At 42.2% G+C, this 20,645-nt stretch overlaps 2 protein-coding genes and 1 long non-coding RNA gene across 19 annotated transcripts in view; 1 reads left to right on the top strand and 2 right to left on the bottom strand.

The window, feature by feature from the left end:
• The window catches only part of HNF4A (hepatocyte nuclear factor 4 alpha), a 72,419-nt gene extending 71,491 nt beyond the window's left edge, over window positions 1-928 (bottom strand). Inside the window, exon 1 of the mRNA XM_072633670.1 lies at window positions 789-928. Within this exon, the coding sequence (XP_072489771.1) occupies window positions 789-837 (49 nt within the window). The 5' untranslated portion in view covers window positions 838-928. The remainder of the gene's footprint in view (window positions 1-788) is intronic.
• LOC140520045 (uncharacterized) overlaps window positions 1-17,448 on the top strand; it is a 41,666-nt gene extending 24,218 nt beyond the window's left edge. For 12 of the 17 annotated variants that reach the window (XR_011972367.1, XR_011972364.1, XR_011972366.1 and 9 more), the window contains 2 exons: window positions 12,853-13,655; window positions 16,254-17,448. This is a non-coding gene — a long non-coding RNA (uncharacterized lncRNA). The remainder of the gene's footprint in view (window positions 1-12,852; window positions 13,656-16,253) is intronic. The other 5 variants (XR_011972377.1, XR_011972376.1, XR_011972375.1 and 2 more) reach the window with 3 other exon arrangements.
• On the bottom strand, window positions 7,017-19,845 carry R3HDML (R3H domain containing like). Its single transcript, XM_072633673.1, has 6 exons — window positions 19,683-19,845; window positions 18,515-18,839; window positions 16,333-16,451; window positions 14,160-14,292; window positions 12,917-13,032; window positions 7,017-8,477 (listed from the first exon to the last, which is right to left on the bottom strand). Exons 2-6 carry the CDS (start codon window positions 18,773-18,775, stop codon window positions 8,345-8,347), a joined length of 762 nt encoding a protein of 253 aa, XP_072489774.1. The 5' UTR covers window positions 18,776-18,839; window positions 19,683-19,845; the 3' UTR covers window positions 7,017-8,344.
• Between the last annotated feature and the right edge of the window lie 800 nt (window positions 19,846-20,645).

The raw sequence follows: 20,645 nt of genomic DNA, 5'->3' as shown, positions 1-20,645 counted from the left end.
ACACTGTGTTCTGAGGCCTCTTTCAGATCTCCACCTTCTACATTCTGGGGCCCTTTCAAATTTTAACATTCTGCATAATAAAGTCCCTTCAAAGAGCTAATATTTTATAACATTATTAAGGGAAACAGTTCAGTCTAAGGAAAGTAAAATGCTCAGTCTAGCACACAGTTATTGTGACTTAGGGCAAATCAGTTTTTCTCTGGGCCTCAGTTTCCTCATCTATAAAATTAGTAGGTTGGACTAGATGACCTCTAAAATCCCTGGTCCAGCTCTACATCTGTAGCCCAGTTATGGAGGTGTGCATACCCAGCTGCTAGGGGCAACAGAAGCCAGGGGCCATGCACCACCACATCCCATACTTAGGTCCACCTAAGGAGCCAAGCCCATAGCCCAGGCTCACTTCTGGGACTAGGAGGTGGCAAGACCTAGGCCAGGCCCCAACCCATGGAAGGGAAAGTCACACCTCAAGCACCTGTTTCTGGACCAGGAATATCTGGGGTCTCTGGGGTCAGTCACACTTCGGTCCAGGAGCCGCCGTTGTTCCCCCAGGCCCAATGGCCAGCCCTGCAGAGGCTGCCTTCCTGCCAACTGTTTTGTCCAGGACCTCTCCCAGTTCTAGACCACTGGACTCTACTTCCCCCCTTAGTCAGCATTGACTTCCACGCTCTGCCCTGGTTCAAGCTCCCAAGACCCAGGGAGGGAGAGAGGAAAAACAGTCACTCACCCCACCCACCCCCAGAGGGAAGGTTGTGAAGGGAAGATGGCGGCCAGCCCTGGGACGTACTCACCGTAAGGGTTGTCCACACTGGCCCCTATCGGCATGTTTACACTGACCATCTCCCCGCCTGCTGGTTAGGTACATATACTGGGGACCGACCCCAAAGCTGAGAGGAGAACTGAGGCAGCCTGAGAGTGGGGCAAGTCGGGAGGAAAGGAGGGAGGGACCACGGGCCCAGGGAGGGCCCAGTGGCCTGTGTTATCTTATTGATTCTCTTAATCAGGGCTAATGTGGGTGGGGATGTTAAATTGTAACCAGTCTCTTAGGGAAACCGATCTGCAGGGGACTGTCGCTGTAGCCATAGTAACAGCCGGGAAGCTGGAACTTAGGAGGGCTTTTACAGCCTGCTTTGCACCTGGATCTGGGGAGGGAGACAGTCCTGGGACCGAGCAGGCAGCGAGGGACAGGGACAGACTGGGGTGTGGAGGTGAGAGTCCAACCTGCACCCAGGACAAGAGACACAGAGACACAGGCCCCGAGCTTTTATTGCCTGGGGGCCCAGACCCAGGAAAACAAAGGACTGGCTGTGTGAGGGTGAGGTGAAGGGTGGGGGAGGAAGGCAGAGAGGGGTGAAGGTCTAAGGGAGACAGGAGGGGGGACCATCCTCCTTACTCCACCCCACCCCACTGCCAGGATTCATGCTTGGAATAATAACCCAACCAAAGGGAAGGGTCTGAATTTAATATTGAGGGGCAGCCTGAATTTTACCCCCAGCTCTCCTCATCCCATCTAAAATCCTCAAATTTGTGCTATTATTATTCAAGACTTGGACTCTAATCTTGTCCAGAGTTGAGAAGCATATTAATTATATCTATCTATCTTCTATCTATCTGTCTATCACCCACAGTATATTCATACAAACATATTCAGGCACCGGAAAGAGTTAAGTATACTTTTCAGAAGCAAAAGTCATTGATGTTAACAAACAATAAATCTGTCCTGGCCCATATCTATAGTGAAAAAGTAAATTGAATCATAGGCTTATAGAAGCACATAATGTCAGAGCTTCAAAGGATTTTAGAAAAAAAGTTTTCCAAACTATAGGGCATGCTCCAGTGGAATTAGAGGGGAATGAAAGACCCTCTCAGGGAGAGCAGAAATGGTTGCCATTGTTACTGGATTTTTCAAGTATGACTTTAGCTTGACTACATCAACTTTTTTTTTTGAAAGAAAACAAAATTCCAGTCAAAGTCAACAAAAGCAAGAAATAACACAGGGAATTCAGATTTGCTCCAGCTAGTGATAGGTAACAGAAGGGGGTCATACCATGATGGGTGAGGGACAGTAAGCCCAAGTATGCAAACAGAGGTGTGGTGGTAAATCTTTAACAACTAGTTCTCCAAAAAAGAAAAGGTTATTCATGACACACTTTTAAATTTAATTTGTATTATTAACATTTTCTCCATCACTTTCCTAAGTCTAGACAATCAATAAAATGATAAATTAAGACCCGATTTGTAGGCATGCCCATTTCTGAGATGTAAATGATCACACTGGAAATTTAACAATCAGTTTTCTAGGGCCTGTATGAGCTAACTCCAGCATATACTAGGCTGCAAGGGATAATTCCCTTAATTCTCTTTTGCCTTCCTTTCTCCACCCCATTGCCTCAGTGACTTGCAAAATAAAGCCCATCTCTCCCTCCTCAGAGGTCCCACGCTTGGCCAAAGATAGAGACTAATGCTGATCTGATGTTTTCCCATTATCTCCACCCTGCATTGAATGGGACTTGAGCCCCTACAGTCTCTGTAGATACCGGAGCTCAAAGAAAGATTCTTGCAATCAAGTACTGGAGTACCAACTGAAGGTCTCTCTCTCCTCCCTTTTCTACTAAGGAGCTTCCAAGGCTTGACCGGCAGAACTGGGGGGAGAGCAGTGGCAAGTTCACCATTGTTTTTTCTCCTTTGTTTTTGGAAACCAGCAGAATTGACCGAGTGCTGGATTTAGAGTCAAGGGAGACAGGTTAAAGTCCTCTTTGGTCGCTTACTACCTGTGTCAGTTTAGGCAAGCCATTTCAACTCTCTGGACCTTAGTTTGCTTCATAGTAAAATGAAGAGACTGGATTAGAAGATCTCAAAGTTTCCTTCTATATCTGTGTTTCTATGATGCAATTTAGTGATTCTAAATGGAATTTAGTGATTGTTTGCATTGTTTTTATTGGGAATTTAATATTTCTTTGAATGCTGTTATGAAACTACAGTGTTGTTAATATTGCTGAATAAAGTAAAACCAAGAAAATTATTTTAGTAAGGAAAGTGACCAGTTTTTGTAAAGATGACATGCCCACCTGGGAAATCGTTGATAATTTCTATTCCTATTCCATAATCACTAGAAATATCTTACTTTTCTAAAATCCTATTCACATTCCAAATTTCTCTCTTGTTTATTTTTGATTGGATTTGTTTAGGTCTGAAAGAATCACATGAAGGTCTTCCTCTATAATAGCTTTATTGTCTGCTCTTCATATAACTCTTTTAGATTTTTCTTTAAGTATTTAGATACTACACCATTTAGTAAAGATACATACATCTGTATACACACATACACACATATACATATATAAACATAGATATAGATATAGATATTGGAGAGTTAGGTGGTGCAGTAGATAGAGTGTTGACTCTGAAGTCTCCTCTTCCTGAGATCAAATTGGGTCTCAGACACTTAATAGCTGTGTGACCCTGGTCAAGTCACTTAAACCCTGTTTGCCTCAGTTTCCTCATCTGTCAAATGAACTAGAGAAGGAAATGGCAAACCACTCCAGTATCTTTGCCAAGAAAACCCTAGGTAGGGGTCATGAAGACTCAGACATAACTGAAAAAAGACTGAAATACAGATATGTGTTGAGTATTGATTTTGATTTATTGTCTAGGACACCTTTAAGCATAATGTAATTTCTTTGTTAATCTCTTTCACTTACTATAGCCTTGTCTAAAATCATGATTGCTACTATTACTTTTATGGGTTTAGGGAAAATTGGCAAATTAATGCACTACTGGTGGAGCTGTGAATTGGTCCAGTCATTTTGGAAATAATATGGAACTATGTCCCAAAATGTACTAAATTGTTTATACCCCAGTTTGAAAGAGCAACACCATCACTAGGCCTATACTCTAAAGAGATACAAGAGGGAAAGGGCCAATATTTATGAAGATATTTATAATCAATCTTTTTGGGGGCGGCAAAAGAACTGGAAACTTAGGGGCCATCCATCAATTGGGAAATGGCTGAATAAAGTATGGTATATGGATGTAATAGAATACTATTGTGCTGTAAGAAATTACAAAATGGACAATTTTAGAGAAATGGGAAGATTTACATACACTGATACAGAATGAAGGGAACAAAACCAGAATAATTTATACAGTAACCTCAGGGGTATGCTTATAAATATTTAACAACTGACTCTGAAAACAGAACAAACTTTTAAATTTAATCTGCATTATTGCCATTTTCTCTCTTAAGTCTAGACAATCAACAAAAAATAACTCAATCCCTAATTTGTAGCCTTGACTGATTTCCAATTGTGTAAAGGCTCATACTGAAAAATTTAACAATCAGCCAGCTCTAGTACAACCCTGAATAATACCACCATCAAACAAATGAACAGCTTTGAAAGATTTATGAGTGAGGATCCGGACAATGACCAAACATGATTCCAGAGGATCGATGATGAAGAATGTTACCTTCTTCCTGGGAGGGAGGTAATGGTCTTAATAAGCAAAATTAGATATATATTTTAGGACATGGCCAGTCTCCTATTTTGTTTTGTTTGACTAAGCATATTTAACAATTAGAAAATGTTTTTTGCATTTTTTTAATGTTTTCCAGTATGGAGGAAGGGAGGTTGGAGGGAGAGAAAATAAATGCTTGTTAATTAAAAAAATATATATTTCACTTTGAAAAGTAGAAAAACCTACCTTTCTTCCTTCCTTCCTTCCTTCCTTCCTTCCTTCCTTCCTTCCTTCCTTCCTTTCTTTCATTTTGTTAAAAAAGGGAGGCCTTGCTGCATGAAGTTTGGAACTCAGGATTTATACCTTAAGACATAAAATATCAGAACTAGATGAGAATTTAGAAAAGCCATCAGACTTCATGGGGAGAGAGCTAGGTTTACCTCTGCTACTTATTATCTGTTTGAGTTTGGGAAAGTCACTTCATAGAACATGAGATCATGTCTTCTATTCTTGGTGATACTCCAAGGCTCTGCCCTACAATCTCCAATTGTCTCTTTCTCTACTCTTTTTCTCATTAGTTTCCGTGAATTTAGTTGCTATCTCTCTTCAAGTGACTCTCAGATCTGTACATCCAGACCTAGTCTTTCTCCTGAGCTCCAATTTTGCAACACAATTAGACATTTTTTTGTCTGGATTTTTTTTTTTAGTTATGGGAAACTGGATATCCCATAACTAAAAAAAAAAAAAACCCAGACAAAAAAATAGAGAGAGAATGATATACTCTTTTTCTACAAATCCCTAAAGAAGAGTTTTTATACTGGGGAAAATCCTCTAGGCAGTATTAGGGTAAAGGGGGCCAATAGCAGTGGTTGAATAATCCTTTTCCCCATACTGGCCTGATAATGCTATACTTGTATTCATTTTATATAGATCTACACAGGTACATGTTGACTCTCCCAATAGAATGTGAACTTCTTGGTTGTTTCAATTTTACCTTTGCATCCTCACTGCTTGGCACAATGCCTGGCATATAGTAGACCCTAATAAATGCTTGTTGATTGATTGAAAAGATCATAGGATCATAGATATAATGATAGAAGAAACTCAAAGAAGGAACCTGAAGCCCAGCCAGGATAAACTATACACATAGTGTAAAGTCCAGAATTCCCCCACCTAGGGAACCCTGTACCTCCTCCATAACCATGGGGTGTTCTTTGTATACCAAAGAAAGAGGCCAAAGAGCTCCAGAGTGATTATAGGTAGTAGTTTAATCAATTTGGGTTACTTACATTTGGGGCAGTAGCATGGATCCCTGCCACGATATTAATCATCCTCAGTCTAGGGCAGCAGCCAGACCAGTTAGTGAATCCCAGCTAAGAACCCCCAAATCCCTGTGGTAATTATAGAAAACAAAGACAGGCGGAGCTAGAGAGTGCATCACTACTGACTGGTGAATATTTTTGGTTTTCTGCTTAGTAATGAATTTGAGACTTAAGTCAATGTTATGCCCCAAAATAAGTTTGTGTATGTATCATGTACTAGTCACATATGGGTTACAATATTCTTATTATGGCTTTCATAGGTCAAAGTATCTTCAGTTATGACTCATTGTCTAAGTTATGATTGTAAACAGGTCACCATGTTTGGGCTTCCACCTTTCCCAGAGTTTAAATTTTTATGGCTTTTCACTTATTATTGTATTTTATGGCTTTTTTCCAATCAGGATCCCTCAGGTAGTAAGCATCGGAAGTGGCTTTAGAACTCAGGTCCTCTGATTCCAGAACCAGTATTTTCCCCGCTCTTTGTACCAGTGAGCCTCAGTTTCTGTTTCTATAAAATGATAAGGTTGGACTGGTTGATCTCTAAGTTCCCTTCCAGCCCAATGCTGTCATCCCATGGTCTCCGATCTGCTATGAACTTCTTCTGTGACCTCTAAGTGACAGTTTCCTAATCTTTCAAGTGGGAATAATAATACTTATATTATCTACCTCACAGGGTTACTGAGAGGCTAAAAAAAGTAATGTTTGTTAAGTGGTTAGTACGCTGTTATTGTTTTTCAGACAAGAGCCCAGGATGGGGAAGGAGTTTTTGTTTATATTATATGTTAATTTCTTTTGTATTCATAAAAGCATGCAACTGTATAATGACTTTATATAATGACATATATATAATTATGCACACTACATGCATGTATATGGAGTGTCCCAAAAAGCTTAATGAAGTTTTAAGCTATTAAAGCTTAAAATGTTTAATGCACTAAGACTTTTGGGGCATGGTGTACATATATGCAGAAACACACACACATATATATTCCTACATATATATGTCCACACTCTGGAGTTTGAGATCGGGGAATGATCTGTTCATGGGTCCCTTTTGATCACCTCCTGCTTCAATCTTAGAAGTTCAAGATGTCTTATAGGATCCAATCACCAAGCTTTCTATCATTCTCCATTGAGATTAATCTGTCTTCCATCCCCACCCTTTCTCCCTCAACTACTTTCCATCCCATTTGACCACCAAGGTAGGTGAGGTACATTAGAAAGAACCAATTCAATTGTCTCTTTTGGTCTCTTTATTGAAGAAGCTCCGGAAGAAAAGTCCACCATTGTCAGGGTAATAAGCTTTGGATGACTCTTATTCCAGGCACAATTGGCCACTTATAACTGCGATTGGATTGATGAGTGGCAGCCAGTTATGGTCTCTGGGTGCTTTGTGGGATACAGGAATTCTCTAGTAAGAAGGGAACACCTGGGGTGGGGAGGGCTATTTCCCAAGTCTGTTTCCTCCCCCTGGGATTTGTCTTCCCCATGCCATTTTATATCTGAGCTCTTGCTGAGCAGTCCTGAATTTATCCATCTATGTGGAGGAATGTCTGAAAGGGATGACAACCACCTCTGCTTAGAAGTGGGGCTGTTGACCTGGCAACTATACCCCACTTCCATCACTGTAGTGAGCTTATGACTAGGAGGGGAAGAGAGAAAGGTAGCCTAGGGAGTTGATGTAGTAGAAAGGTTGTTGGATTTTTTATCATAAGACCTGGGTTCAAATTCTAGCTCCTTTCTACCTAGACAAATCATAGTGTCCTTATTTTTAGAACAGAGGGGGAAAATGGAGGGAGGTGGGTGCCAAAGTCTCTTTCAGCCCTGAATTTGTGATCCTAAAACCTCCCCTCAACCCCCATCAACTTAGGGTTTTGATTTTTCAGGAGAGTTGTTTTATTCCTGACCCTACTTTTAACCTACTATATGATCTTAGAAAAGTCACTTTCTCTCTTTGGGCCTTATTTTCCAGTTCATGAGAGGGTTGGATTACATCATGGGGTCCCATTTAGTGGTTCATGAACTTTTTGGGGTTTCTCAATGGCATTTTAAGCAGTAAATAATTGCAGAATGTCATGAATAACATATTACCTTGGCAGTTCATAACCTTTTTGTTTTTGTTGTTGTTGAAAGGGCTTGAAGGAACATAAAAAGTTGGAACCATTGGCCTATATGATCTTTAAGATCCTTTCTAGACCTGACCACCTAAAAAAACTGGATAAACCTGAGATGATAATTGGAAAGAATCAGCAAAGCTGTGATCTACACAAAGCAAAAGAAAAACAAAGAAGCATAACTGAAAATTAGAAAGATACTGATAATGTTTTTCTACTTGGTCCTTGCCAGGACTTCTGGAATAAAATCCCAAAGGGGAGAACTGGCCCAGAGTGGAGAGGTGTGGTGTGGTGTGGTATAGACAGCCAAAGGTGTTTTCCCTCTCATAAATAACTATTCTACTCTATATAGTCACTGTCTTTTGGGTCGTGAGGGGCCCTGCTGGAGGGGTGGCTCAGCCTGCCCTGTCTGGGGAGCTGAGACCCAGGACACTAGTGGCCCCAGCCATGGAGTGATTAGAACCAGATAAGTCGGTTGGATTGGAGCCCAGCAAAACACATGTTGTTGTTGCAGTTGCCGCCATAACTGGGGGGACAGGCTGAGCAGGGTTTCCCCATCTTGTATGGAGCTTCCCCAATCCAGTTGCCCCTGGAAAGAGAGGAGGAAATTGTGGTATAGGAATAAAGGAATATTGTTGTCAGCTGTAAGACATGAGAACTATGAGAAATTCAGAGAAATCCTGGAAAGACTCATATGAGGTGTTGAAGAGTGAAGAAAATAAATTTTAAAACAATCCATTTAGATTAATTGCAATGAACCATCATGATTTTAGAGAACAGAAGATGAAACATACATTCCCACTCTTCGCGCCTTACTCTTGGAGAGAGGTGGGAGACTTGCAAGTAAAGAATATTACATTCACAGATGGGATAGCTTGGTCGGTTAGTTGGTTTTGCTGAAACATTTTTCTTTGTTATAAGGAAGGGTTCCCTGAGTTGGAGCATGTTAGGAAATAAAGAATTTTTCTAAAAGAAATAAAGAGAAGAGAACCCAGAAAGACAGGCGTTCATATCAGCTTGGGGGGGAGGGTAATAAAGAACTGTCTTTATTATCGAGTCTGTTATCAATGCCAGGGTGGGGTGTGAGGGGGTGACTGTCATTATCATCTGTACTCATTCCCACCCACTTCCCTCTGCTCCACTCTGATCTATAGTTTAATACCAACTTACTGTTCCTGAAACACAACTTGGATCACCAGCTCTTCTCTCCTCAATAAACTTCAGTGGCTCTCTATTACTTCAATACTTCAAAATTCCCTGACTTCAACACACATCCTCATGTCTCTCCACCTTAGTACATAGTGTTATGAATTGCTTTGGCCAGCCCTCTTATGATGAGCCTCTATAAATATAACTAGTCTGGTTCTCAGGTGGCAGACCTATGGGCCATCTCCAGCTCTGTACACAAAACCTTTCCAACTTAGTAGAACCTGTCAAAGCTTGTGATCCACAGGTAAAACCTTCATGAATAAGGATCACAATCATAACATAAGTGTGTATTATCTATTTGTTGTCCAAGGACTTTCCAGAATAAAGTCTTAATGCCTCAGATTGGTATTCAGATTGATTGCACAGTGTGGTACCAACCTTCCCTTTCAGAGTTTCTAGCCTTATCTTCCCCTAGTCATTTATGAATTCCTGGGACTACTCACCATCCCTCAAAAACATCCTGCATTTCTACCCTCTGCACCTTTGCTCAAACTGTTCTCATTTTCCACTGGAATTTTCTCATCTCCTTTCTGTCTCTCTGAATTCTTTCTATCCTTCAGGACCCAGCTCAAAACCTCTGTGAAGTCTTCAGTTATCCCAAGACTTCAGTCCTCTCTCCTCTTGCTGACCTCCTGTAGTCCTGTCTGATTATTCCACTCAATAGGTGCTTAGACTACCTGAGGCTCAGTGGGCTTTGTGTATGTGTGTCAGTCTTGCTGTCTTATCTAGATTGTGAGCTCCATGAGGGAAGGAGCCATATCTACAAAGGATTTTGTATCCCTTCCTCCTTCTTTGCCTAGAACAGACAACTTAGCAAATATTATTCATTGGTTGATTGAGTGATGAATTCCCTGGTCTCTAATCCCCAAGAAAAGGAAGATATTCCAGGGGAAACCACTAAGTTTTGAAATTTTGGCTTCTGGATGAAAATAAATGTAACCATTGATAGGACTGGAAGGAGGCCAGCAACATGTATCAAGCACTTAAAGCCTATGCAACTAGTTGGCAGGGGAAAAAATATTTATAGCAACTCCTTTTGTGGTGACAAAACCTCTGAAAACTAAGAGTATGTCCAACAGTTGTGAAATGGCTGAATAGGTTTTAATATATGAATGTGATAGAGTGCTATTATGCTGTAAGAAATGAGGAAAAAGTTTCCAAAAAACCTGAAAAGACATATATGAACTGATGCAGAGTGAAGTGAGCAGGACTAGGAGAACCATTTATACTATAACATCATTATTATAAAAATGAATGCTTTTTAGGACTTTTATAAACCTGATGAAGAATGAAATAAGCAGAACCATGAGAACAATTTATACAATGTAAAAGTTGTAAAACAAACAAAAAAAATTGAAATACATTAGCCATCAATAGCTCCAGAGGACCAGGGATGAAATATGCTAACCATGACCAAGAGGTGATCTATTTAAAGGGAAGAATGAGACCACACACACACGCACGCATGCACACACGCACACACACTCACACACTCACACACGCATATGCAAATATAACAAACAAATTAGATTTTTGTTTTCATTTTTTTAAGCAGAGGGGGACTGTTTGCATACACTTTCAGATGAGGTCACCGTTTCACTTTCTTACAAGAGACCTCTTGTGAATTTGGAACAATCTGTAAATGTATGGAATATAAAAATAAAACATACCAATAAAACTTAATGACAAGAAAAAGAGTGTGTGTGTGTGTGTGTGTGTGTGTATGTGTGCGAGAGAGAGAGAGAGAGAGAGAGAGAGAGAGAGAGAGAGAGAGAGAGAGAGAGAGAGAGAGACAGGAAGGGAGAAGGAAGAAAGGAAGGAAGGGAGAGAAGAAGGGAGGAGTCTACCAGAAGTAGACTTAGCATGGAATAATGGAAAGAATTTGAATTTAAATTCTTCTTTCTACTCAAACAGCCATGACTTTAGTCCTTGCCATTATTTCCCTCATCTGTATGATTGCAGTGGCCTTTTCATTGGTGTCCCTGCCTCAAGTCTCTTCCCACTCTAATTAATCAGCCACATAGCAGCCAAAATGATTCTCCTTAAGCACAGATCTGATCATATCACTCCTCTCCTCAATGAATGTCAGGGATTCCCTTTTGCCTCTAGTATAAAATTCATATTCTCTTCTTGACTTTTGAAGTCCTTCACAAACTCGCCCTAAGCTGTCTTTCTGGTCTCCTTCTATATTATTTAGTTAAATTGCCCTCTCTATAGCACTTCATCTCCCATCTTCATACTTTTGCCGTGCCTGGAATGTGGTCCCTCTTTTTTTTCACTTTGTAGAATTGCTCTCTTCTTTTAATACGCAGCTCAGCCATCACCTTCTACACGGAGTCTTTCTTGTTCCCTTCCAACTGTTAGTGCCCTCACTCCCTAACTACCTTGTATTTAATGACATTCAATTTACTTTGTCTAACTGTCTGTCTGTCTGTCTTCTACATATCTTGCTTCCAATAGAATAAAAGCTCCTTGAGAACAGGGTTTACTTTATTTCTGGTCTTTGTGCCCCAGAACCTTTGGCAGTGCTTAGCACATTGTAAGTGCTTTATAAATGTTTGTTGATTGATTGATTGATTTAAAGAACACAGCATCTGAAGTGAGAATATCTATGTTCAAACACTGGTTCTGCTATTTACTAGCCATATGATTGCTCCCACTCTGAGGCCTCAGTTTCCTCTACTGTACAAATGATGAGTGAGTGGCAGATAGAGATGGTCTCTAAGGTCCTAAAGTTCTAATACTCTATCATCTAGGAATGTGACTCCTATAAAGCTATATTTTTAGGATATTGAAAATTTTTCTACCCATCACTACCTAGAACATTATTGATCTACCAAAATTGACCCTTAAGCACATTTTCTAAAATGAAGTCAGTTTCCAACAGTGATTTTCACTGAAGGGAAAAAAAAGATATATGTTTGCTGAGGAAAGTGCTTATGATGGTGGCTAGCCCCAAGGAATCTAAGAACTATAGTACCCCAACTCTGACTCTGGGAGTGATAGAAATTTTATTACTTCAGGGTCTTCCTTTATCTACTAAGTACCTTCTCATCCTTCTCCCTGGGACTGTGGGGATTGTTTTCACACTTGGGAGTTCAAGAAATTCATATCACCAGCTCTGAGAAGCATAGACCCTTCTTTTTTGTCTGGGCCTAAAGGGTCCATTGTGCTGCAACCCAGATCTCCTTGTGAGCTCCTCCACCTAATTATTCTGGTCAACAAGATGCTGGCACAGCAACAACAACCACAAATTGAAGTCAATCTTGTGGAATTCTTTTTCATAGGATTTGAATTGTGTTGTATTTGTAGCATCCAATAGGGCTGGGTAACAGTACCATACTTTGCCAGTAGGTGACCTGCCATCTAATATTTGATATAGCCCAGTTTAACAATTCTTTTGTTTGAGTTATGTATTCATGGATATATTATTTTGAATGTGTGGCACCTCTGCTACCAGTGCAGATCACAGTCCCCCTAATACTTAGAGACTTTTAAAGACTTTCTTTAAGGTCCAGGTCACTTAGGGATGAACATCTCCAAATTTAACTAGTTTGATTCTTGGGTGACAGACAATTGGTCCATTTTGGGGCCCAAACCTGAAGGCTTTTCAGCTTAGTAAAATATGCCAGAGCCCTTGAGAACCCCGGAGCAGACCTCTCCTCCCAGCCCGCTCCCACCATAATGAGGCATCCAAGAAGGACTCAGTAGAAGATTCATATTACAAATCGAGTGCCTTTTCTCCTTCCCACCAGAACCAGATCCTGCCTCCATGCAGCTGCTCTTCACTTCCACACTCCCTTCTACCCAAGAACTTACTTGATGGCATAGTTGCACACCAGGTACACAGCCTGCTGCCAGGTGTTCCCCCAAACACTGATGTTTCTGCAGGTGTGAAGAGCACAGCCCAGCCGATTGGAGGATGCCCACACCATCTGGCAAGGAAGAAACAGAGGAAGCACTGGAAGTTCACCAGTGCACCAGGTCCATTCCACCCCCATGCCAGGTCCGGAGCTCAGTGGAAGTCTGGGGAGGGGTCATGGGAAGAACTGGTAGTTTTTTTTTTTTCTGGATTTATAATGAGGAGATCCAATCCAGTTTTATTGTCATCTGTGTGTGTGTGATTGTCCTTCATTGCCGAAGAAGACCATGCCATCAGAGAAATAATGACATGACTTGCACTTGACTTTGTTTTGAGTGAGAGAGGACTGCAGGTCACCAGCCTCACTTCTTCTCCAGAGTCATCTGAATCCAGTGACCAGATATTCATCAGGATGACTGGAGATGACCCAGGATGAGGCAATTGGGGTTAAGTGACTTGCCCAAGGTCACATAGCTAGTGAGTGTCAAGTGTCTAAGACGAGATTTGAACTCAGGTCCTCCTGACTCCTGCACTGGTGCTCTATCCACTGCACCACCAAGCTGCCCCGTTGTCATCTGTAATGAGATGGGGAATGGCCATTGCCCCAATTCAGTCTCAACTTGTTTTCTGACTGTTCTGAAGCTGGACTTCATTGGGAGTAAGCAAAGACATCTCAAAGGTCCCAATGGCTTTCAGGTATATTTTGCTCTAAAAATCCACTCTTTCATAAAAGGTAAATTTTATGGTAGTTATCCACATTACAAATAATTCTTCATTTTTGTAGAAGTAGTTTAGCTAAGGAGTTCCCTAGTGCATTTACAAAAGGATTTGATTTACCAGAATTTAACTTACTCCACAAGGTTTCCTCTAGTACAGACATTCTATGACTGTAAGTTTTCAGGAGCTCATCTATTTAACAAATGCCCACGGAGGTATTAAAAACTGCAGGTCAGTCCTTAGTGACATCATTTCCCCCGTTAGAATGTGAACAAGACCTGTCTTACTTTCTCCATTATTATGTTCTTTGCATATACTAAGCACTTACTAAATGCTTGCTTTCTTCCTTCCAAAATTCATCATTTTTCTTTCTTTTCATAATGCTCCAGAGATCTGTCTATCTCTCTAAGGTCAGCAGTGGACCATGACTATAACCTCCATATAGTTAGAGGGCCTCCCCCTTTTCCCCTACCCTGGATGTACCTGAGTATAGTGGGTGCACACAGGCCCACTACAGTGCCAAGGACAACGGGGGCTGCACTCTCCTGGGCTGGGGAATGAATAGTGTTGTTTTTCTTCTGACCAGGACTTTACTAGATCCACCACTGAACGGTACCTGGTAGTAGAAGAAAAGGTATAACAAAGAGGGAAGGGTTATGAGAAAGACATCAGATGTAACAGAAAGAACCCTGAATTGTGGGTTCTAGTTCCAGATCTTATATTAATTCATTGAGTAACCTTGAATAAATTATTTCTCCTCTATGGGAAAGTTTTCTCATCTGATAAATAAGGAGGCTGGACAAAATGAAAGGTCCCTTCTCCATAGTGCCATGAAAACAGTAAATCTAGTATCTGAGAACATAGATGTGAATGCTGTTGTTTGTCATTGTTTTTGAAGAGGACCAGTGAAATCACGGGGCGATGTTTTGTCTCATGTATGAATTGGATTTAAGTGAGGTAGAATTGTACAGTCATCAGTCTCACTCTCTCTTCCAGAGTCATTGAAATCCAATGGTAAGACGAAAGTCAGGACGTGGATGATCTTGGCATTTTTGATGTCTGACCAAGCTCTAAGCACTCCACAAGATCTGCTTCAGCCATCTTCATGGCTGTAGTAACAAATTCTTCTAATCTGTCCATTCATTGGCGAAGTCTTCAAATGCTTGGGGTAGATACTGCCCTAACTCAACAGTGGGTTTGAGGACCCTCAGCCTGGTTAAGCCCATCAGCCAGGCTGGTTTACCAGGGTGTGGCCACTGTGCGTGCTACATTTTTTTGGAGCCATAGCTGAGAGTTGAGTGCCAGATAGACAATAAATGTGGATGAGCAACCCTCACACCAGAGGCTCTGGGCCTCCTTGAACACCCCAGACACCCCTAGATATGAATACCAGTTGTGTCACTAACTATATGATCTTGGACAAATTACTTAGCTTTTTTGGGTCTCCATTTCCTCATCTGTTAATGAGGGGGTTGGACTAGGTGATGTCTGCTTTAAATCTATGATCCTTTCGGGCTTTAATAGTCTGTGTTCTGACATTCTGTGTTCTACACTTTTCCAGCTCCAACATTCTATGTTCTATTATTTACATTCTACATTTTTCTTCAATATTTTACGTTCTGATGTGGTTTCCTGATATTCTGTGACTTTCTGAGGTAAGAGACCAGGTTCTTCAGGAAGAGAGAACTGAGGTCACCAGAGACTGTGAGCCACAACCTTTCTCCAGGCCTCCCCTCAGGCCTTATGAAGAAAAGGTCAGGGGCATTTAGTATCTGACCAATCTCTAGAACTAAGAAAGTTTCCTGCAGTTTGAAGCATCTTCTGGGGATGACCCAGGACCTTCTCTACACCTTGATTAGCCATGCCATGAAAGGAAGCAGTAACAGATAATAAAGAGTAACAGATAATCTATCACTTCTGTAATGGAAAGGATAGAGAGGGGGTATGCTAAAGGACAGAAGGATGGGGAAGGAAGCTGGGGATGAAATGTTTACTGTGTTGCACTGTGAATGAAGTATATCCAGGAAGCCTCAGGCCTGTCATTCAAGCATTAGGGAATAAGCATGTTAGCTTGAAGAAACCCAGCAGGGGGATGGAGAGAATAATAGAAAGAGATATAAAGGTCCTAAATGTACAAAACTATACCCACAATTTTTGGGGTGTCAAAGAACTTGAAACTATAGGGGTGCCCATCAATTGGGGAATGACTAAACCAATTATGATATGTGAATGTAATGGAATACTATTGTGCTGCAAGAAATGAAAGAGATGGCTTCAGAGAAACTTGAGCAGACTTGTATGAACTGGAGAGAGCAGGGCCAAGTGAACGATTTGTACTCTATGTAATGACATCATAAAAACACACAATTTGATAACATTTCATGCCTCTGAACAACACGATGATCAATGGTGTTCCAAAAGACTGATGAAAAAGAATGTTGCCCACCTCCTGAGAGAGGGGATGGACAGAGTGAGACATATTGTTGGACATGGTCAGTATGGGAATTTGTTTTGTTTGATTGACTGTGCATATTTGTTACAAAGATTTTGTTTTCCTTTTTCCTTTTCTTTCCCTAGGGAGTAGAGAGTGAATATGAGATAAAATAAATGCTTGATGATTGAAGAAATTTTTTAAAAAGCCAGCAGAGTCACTCACCGGCCGGAATGAACGGAGAGGTTCTGGCCCAAGAATTTCATCAGTTGCGGGGGCCCATGTTCCCAGATACATCGTGAAGCCCAGGCTTCAGCTGATCTGGCCAGCCGCTCATCCCAGACCTAGCAGGAGGAATCACAGAATACCAGAGTTAGAAAGGAGGTCTGCCCAACCTATGCCTGGCAGGAATCTCCTCTATAAATGGTCATTGGAAGCTTCTAATAACAGGAAGTCCTCTTCCTGCTTCACAAGGGATTCTGTTCCACTTCTAAACAGCTCTGATTGTCAAAAAATAATCCTTCCTTGTGTTGAATTGTGAAATCTGCCTCTGAAAGTGGTTCAGCCCCTCTTCTAATCAATCAACCAACAAGCATTTTCTAAGTGCCTTCTAGATGGACCAGACCTTGTGCTAGATGCTGAGGATATGAATGAAGCCAGAAATGAAATGACCTTCCAGGGACTTTTACATGGCTTGTGTACATATAAGTAAATACAAAATGTATAAATACACAGAAATGTCAAGGGGGAGCACTAGTAATAGGGGGAGAAAAGGGGTCTGGAAACACACTGCCCAGTAGGTGGCATGTCAGTTTTGAAGGAAGCTGAAGACTCTAAGAAAAATATAATAGAATACTTGAAAATAGTGATCATGTTCCTTGCTCCTCTACATCCCTTCTCTAGTCCAGAAGACTCTAGAGATGTACTCAAGAATCATTAGGCAGGTAGAAGGTGGATATTAATCAAAGACTACTCTGCTAGAATTTGAACCCAGGTCCTTTGACTCCGAAAAGGTATTCCATTCTCAACGATGGATTTAGGAAAAGTGGTACAATGTCAAGAGCACTAGACTTGGACTTGGAAGATTTGGGTTCTAATGTGGGTTTCAGCATGGGGGAGCTTGGGCAAGTCATTGAAATCAGTGAGAGGTAGAGTGCCTAATGGAATAACTGATCCTGAGCCTTTGAGGTAGATGTGAGTTCCATTGACTTTTGGCAAGTTGTTCTATATCCCTGAGTCTCAGTTTCCTCATCAATAAAATGGAGAAAATACTAGTGACACTTAACCTCATGGGGTTGTTACAAAACACTTTATAATCCATAAAAACAGTATTGAAAAGTAGGCTATTGTTTTTATTCTTCCCATGTGATACATGGGGTAAATTGAGGGAAAGGGGCTTGTTAAAACCTAGATCCAAATCCTAGAATCTGTCACCCATCTCTGAGCCTTCCCAATGACACCCTGCTGGGCATGTCTTTCCCTGTCCCTCCCTCTCCCCCTCATGCCATTTCCTGTTCTGCTCTGTGCCATAATTAATTTACCCTCTACCCTGATAGAATTTCTCCTCCTCAGAAGCAGGAAACACTGGGCATTGTGGATACCTTGCAATCTGTTCAGAGGAGATATCTAGGAAGCCATTGGATGACTATTTGTCAGTGCTGGGGTAGGGACAATTGGACAGAGGGATGGACTGAGATAATGCCAAGGATCTTTCTGACCCAGGATGTCTAGGATTCTGAGCAATATAGAAAGCCTACTACCTCCTGTCTCCTGTCCCTCTCTAGGGGGTGGTTCCTGACTATCTGTGACAGATCAGTTCTCCCTTCCCTGGTCCTTCTAGGTCTTTGACATCAATCTTGCATCCTTCCTCTATTGAAAGAGTTCTTAGTCTATGGTTCATGAACTTTTAAAAGATATTTTGGTAACCATTATTTCAATATAATTGATTTCCATTGTAATCCTATGTATTTTATTTTATGCATTTAAAAATATCCTTCTGAGGAGTCCAATAAACTTCACCAGACTGCCCAAGGGGTCCAAAGAATCCCTTTTCTATAGATATAGATGAAAGGATGGTCATATCTAGAGCTGGTGGCATTACCCTTGAGATGGGGTAAAAAGCCTTGACCTTGGAGTCAGGACTGCTGGTTGGGATTTGCCCCTCTGCCCTTGATTTATTGCCACCTTTCCTTTCCAGGAGGCCCTGGTTCCCCAAAACATAAACTGGGATTATTAAGTCTTCTTCCTCTCTTCACTGCTGGAGATCCGCACAAGTAGACTGGTTGGATCAGGAGAAGGATAGGGTACATCAGAGTGTCTCAACCCACAACACTTGGGCCAAATTACACCAGGTGAACAAGAAGGCAAAGCTTGATGAGAAGGGAATGAGCAGGAAGTGGACACTCACCATGTACTCCATGTTGGCGGCAGGTGGATACACCCTTGCCCGGATGCGGTTGTGATAGTCCAGCAGTGCGTTCATGTCCCGGGCTGAGATATGACGCTTCCTTCGGGGCCTGGGCATGGATAGACCTGGGGCCAGCCCAGAGTGCATGGCCGCAGGTTGGTTCAGCGCCAGAGTGGTATTAGGAAGCACCAGAGCATCCACCTTCTGACTCCCCCAGAAGAGTAGACCAACGAGGCACAGAGGGCCCTGTAGCAAAGGCATGGCTGGCTAGGGACCTGATCCTCTTAGGCTGAAATGTTTCCCAGGCAGGATCAGAACAGGATATCTAGGGTTGTGGGGTACATAGGGAGAGACAGACACACAGAAACAGTAGTGATCAAAACAAGTCTCTAGGAAAGTTCCTTCCTTAGAGGAAAGATGCAAAAAGATACTCCCCACCCCCCAAAAGAAATAGGGTTCAGAAGCAGATTATAGGACTTAGCTTAGAGCTGGAAGGGACCATAGAAGGTAATAATTAGAAGGGCTCATTAGATCATACATTTAGAGCTGGTAAGGATCCTAGAAGTCATCTAATGCAGCCCACCCATTTTGTTGATGAGCAAATCGAGGCCTAGAGAGGTTAAATGACTTTCCTAAGGTCATACAGCAATGACAGGAGTATTTGACTCCTGATACAGCACTATCTCCAATATAGGACCATCCACTTTGAAAACAACCACTACCACCCCCTTGTCCCTTTGGTGAGTCAAAGGGAGCAAATGCCCCAGGACATGTTTGGTGCAAGGGAAAAGCCCTGTGTCTGTTCCTACAGGGGACCCAGACATAGAGGAAGTTTGAAGCTACCCCTATCAGGGCTCAGTCTCTTTCCAGCCACTTTTTCCCCTCCTTCCCCCATTCCACCAAGTCTACTTCAACCCAGTCCCAACCTGGTTCAGTTCCTTAATGGGGGCAAGAGGAAGGTGGGGAGAGGACTCTTGTCTTTTGGTTTCTAAAGCCTCCTGTCCTCTCAGGCTGCATCCTTCCTGAAGAGAAGGAAGGATAAAAGAGAATGAGAGAGAGAGAGAGACAGAGAGAAAGAGAGAGAGAGAAGAAGAAGAAGGAGAAGAAGGAGAGGAGAGAGCAGGTCCTCCTTCCAGAGAGCTGGGGATGCTGGGCCCACTTCGCATACCGAGGGGAGGAAGCCAAAGCCGGCTGAGAAGTGCCGGTTGGCAGCTGAGGCTGCTGCCGCCTGGCTGGGGAGGCAAGCTGACCTCTTCAAACACTGTAGCCCGCCCTGGTGTGAGTGAGGATTTTAAAACAGGCAGGTCTTCCAGGCAGCTGATGGCATCTGACGTGTGCTCAGACTCCTCCCCACCCCAATCCCCACCCCCTCCTCCACCCCAATCCCAATCCCTCTCCCCTTTCCAACTCAGGGAAAGACTAAAGACTCAGGGTTTGGAAAGTGTTCTTTCTGCCAGAAAATTTATGGACTTTTCCCCTCCCCATTCTTCTCTCCTCTTCTCTTCTCTTCTCTTCTCTTCTCTTCTCTTCTCTTCTCTTCTCTTCTCTTCTCTTCTCTTCTCTTCTCTTCTCTTCTCTTCTCTTCTCTTCTCTCCTCTCCTCTCCTCTCCTCTCCCCTCCCGTCCCCTCCCCTCCCCTCCCCTCCCCTTCCCTTCCCTTCCCTTCCCTTCCCTTCCCTTCCCTTCCCTTCCCTTCCCCTCCCCTCCCCTCTCCTCCCCTCCCCTCCCCTCCCCTTCTCTCTCTCTCTCTCTCTCTCTCTCTCTCTCTCTCTCTCTCTCTCTCTCTCTCTGTCTTTCTCTCTGTCTCTGTCTGTCTCTGTCTGTCTTTCTATCTCTCTCTGTCTCTGTCTCTCTCTGTCTTTCTCTCCCCTCCCCCCCCCAGGTTATTCTTTGCTCCAATTCCTTTTTCATCCTATGCATACTTAGGGCTGGGCTAGTCTGGTCTATGTATGATATGTTTGAGGACAGGAAAGTGTGAACAGGATTTCCTTCACATATAAGTATTCAAGAATATCCAAGCTAAGATAAGGCTAGAGAACATGGAATGTCAGTGATGGTTAGAATAGATATTAGAGTATAGAAGAGAGAATATCAGGATGTCAGAGCTGGAAAGGACTTTAGAAACAGAACAA

The sequence above is a fragment of the Notamacropus eugenii genome, chromosome 1 (genome assembly GCF_028372415.1).
Source record: "Notamacropus eugenii isolate mMacEug1 chromosome 1, mMacEug1.pri_v2, whole genome shotgun sequence".
Taxonomy (NCBI): domain Eukaryota; kingdom Metazoa; phylum Chordata; class Mammalia; order Diprotodontia; family Macropodidae; genus Notamacropus; species Notamacropus eugenii.
This window is presented reverse-complemented; position numbering and strand designations above follow the sequence as displayed.

What these genes read in the sequence shown, in the direction of transcription:
- R3HDML (XM_072633673.1), bottom strand. Translation starts at nt 18,775, where the DNA reads ATGCCTTTGCTACAGGGCCCTCTGTGCCTCGTTGGTCTACTCTTCTGG. An exon ending in CCGCCAACATGGAGTACATG is followed by an intron (nt 16,452 to 18,514) that starts GTGAGTGTCCAC and finishes TCCTCCTGCTAG; the next exon opens with GTCTGGGATGAGCGGCTGGC. An exon ending in TGTGCACCCACTATACTCAG is followed by an intron (nt 13,033 to 14,159) that starts GTACATCCAGGG and finishes CTTCCTTGCCAG; the next exon opens with ATGGTGTGGGCATCCTCCAA.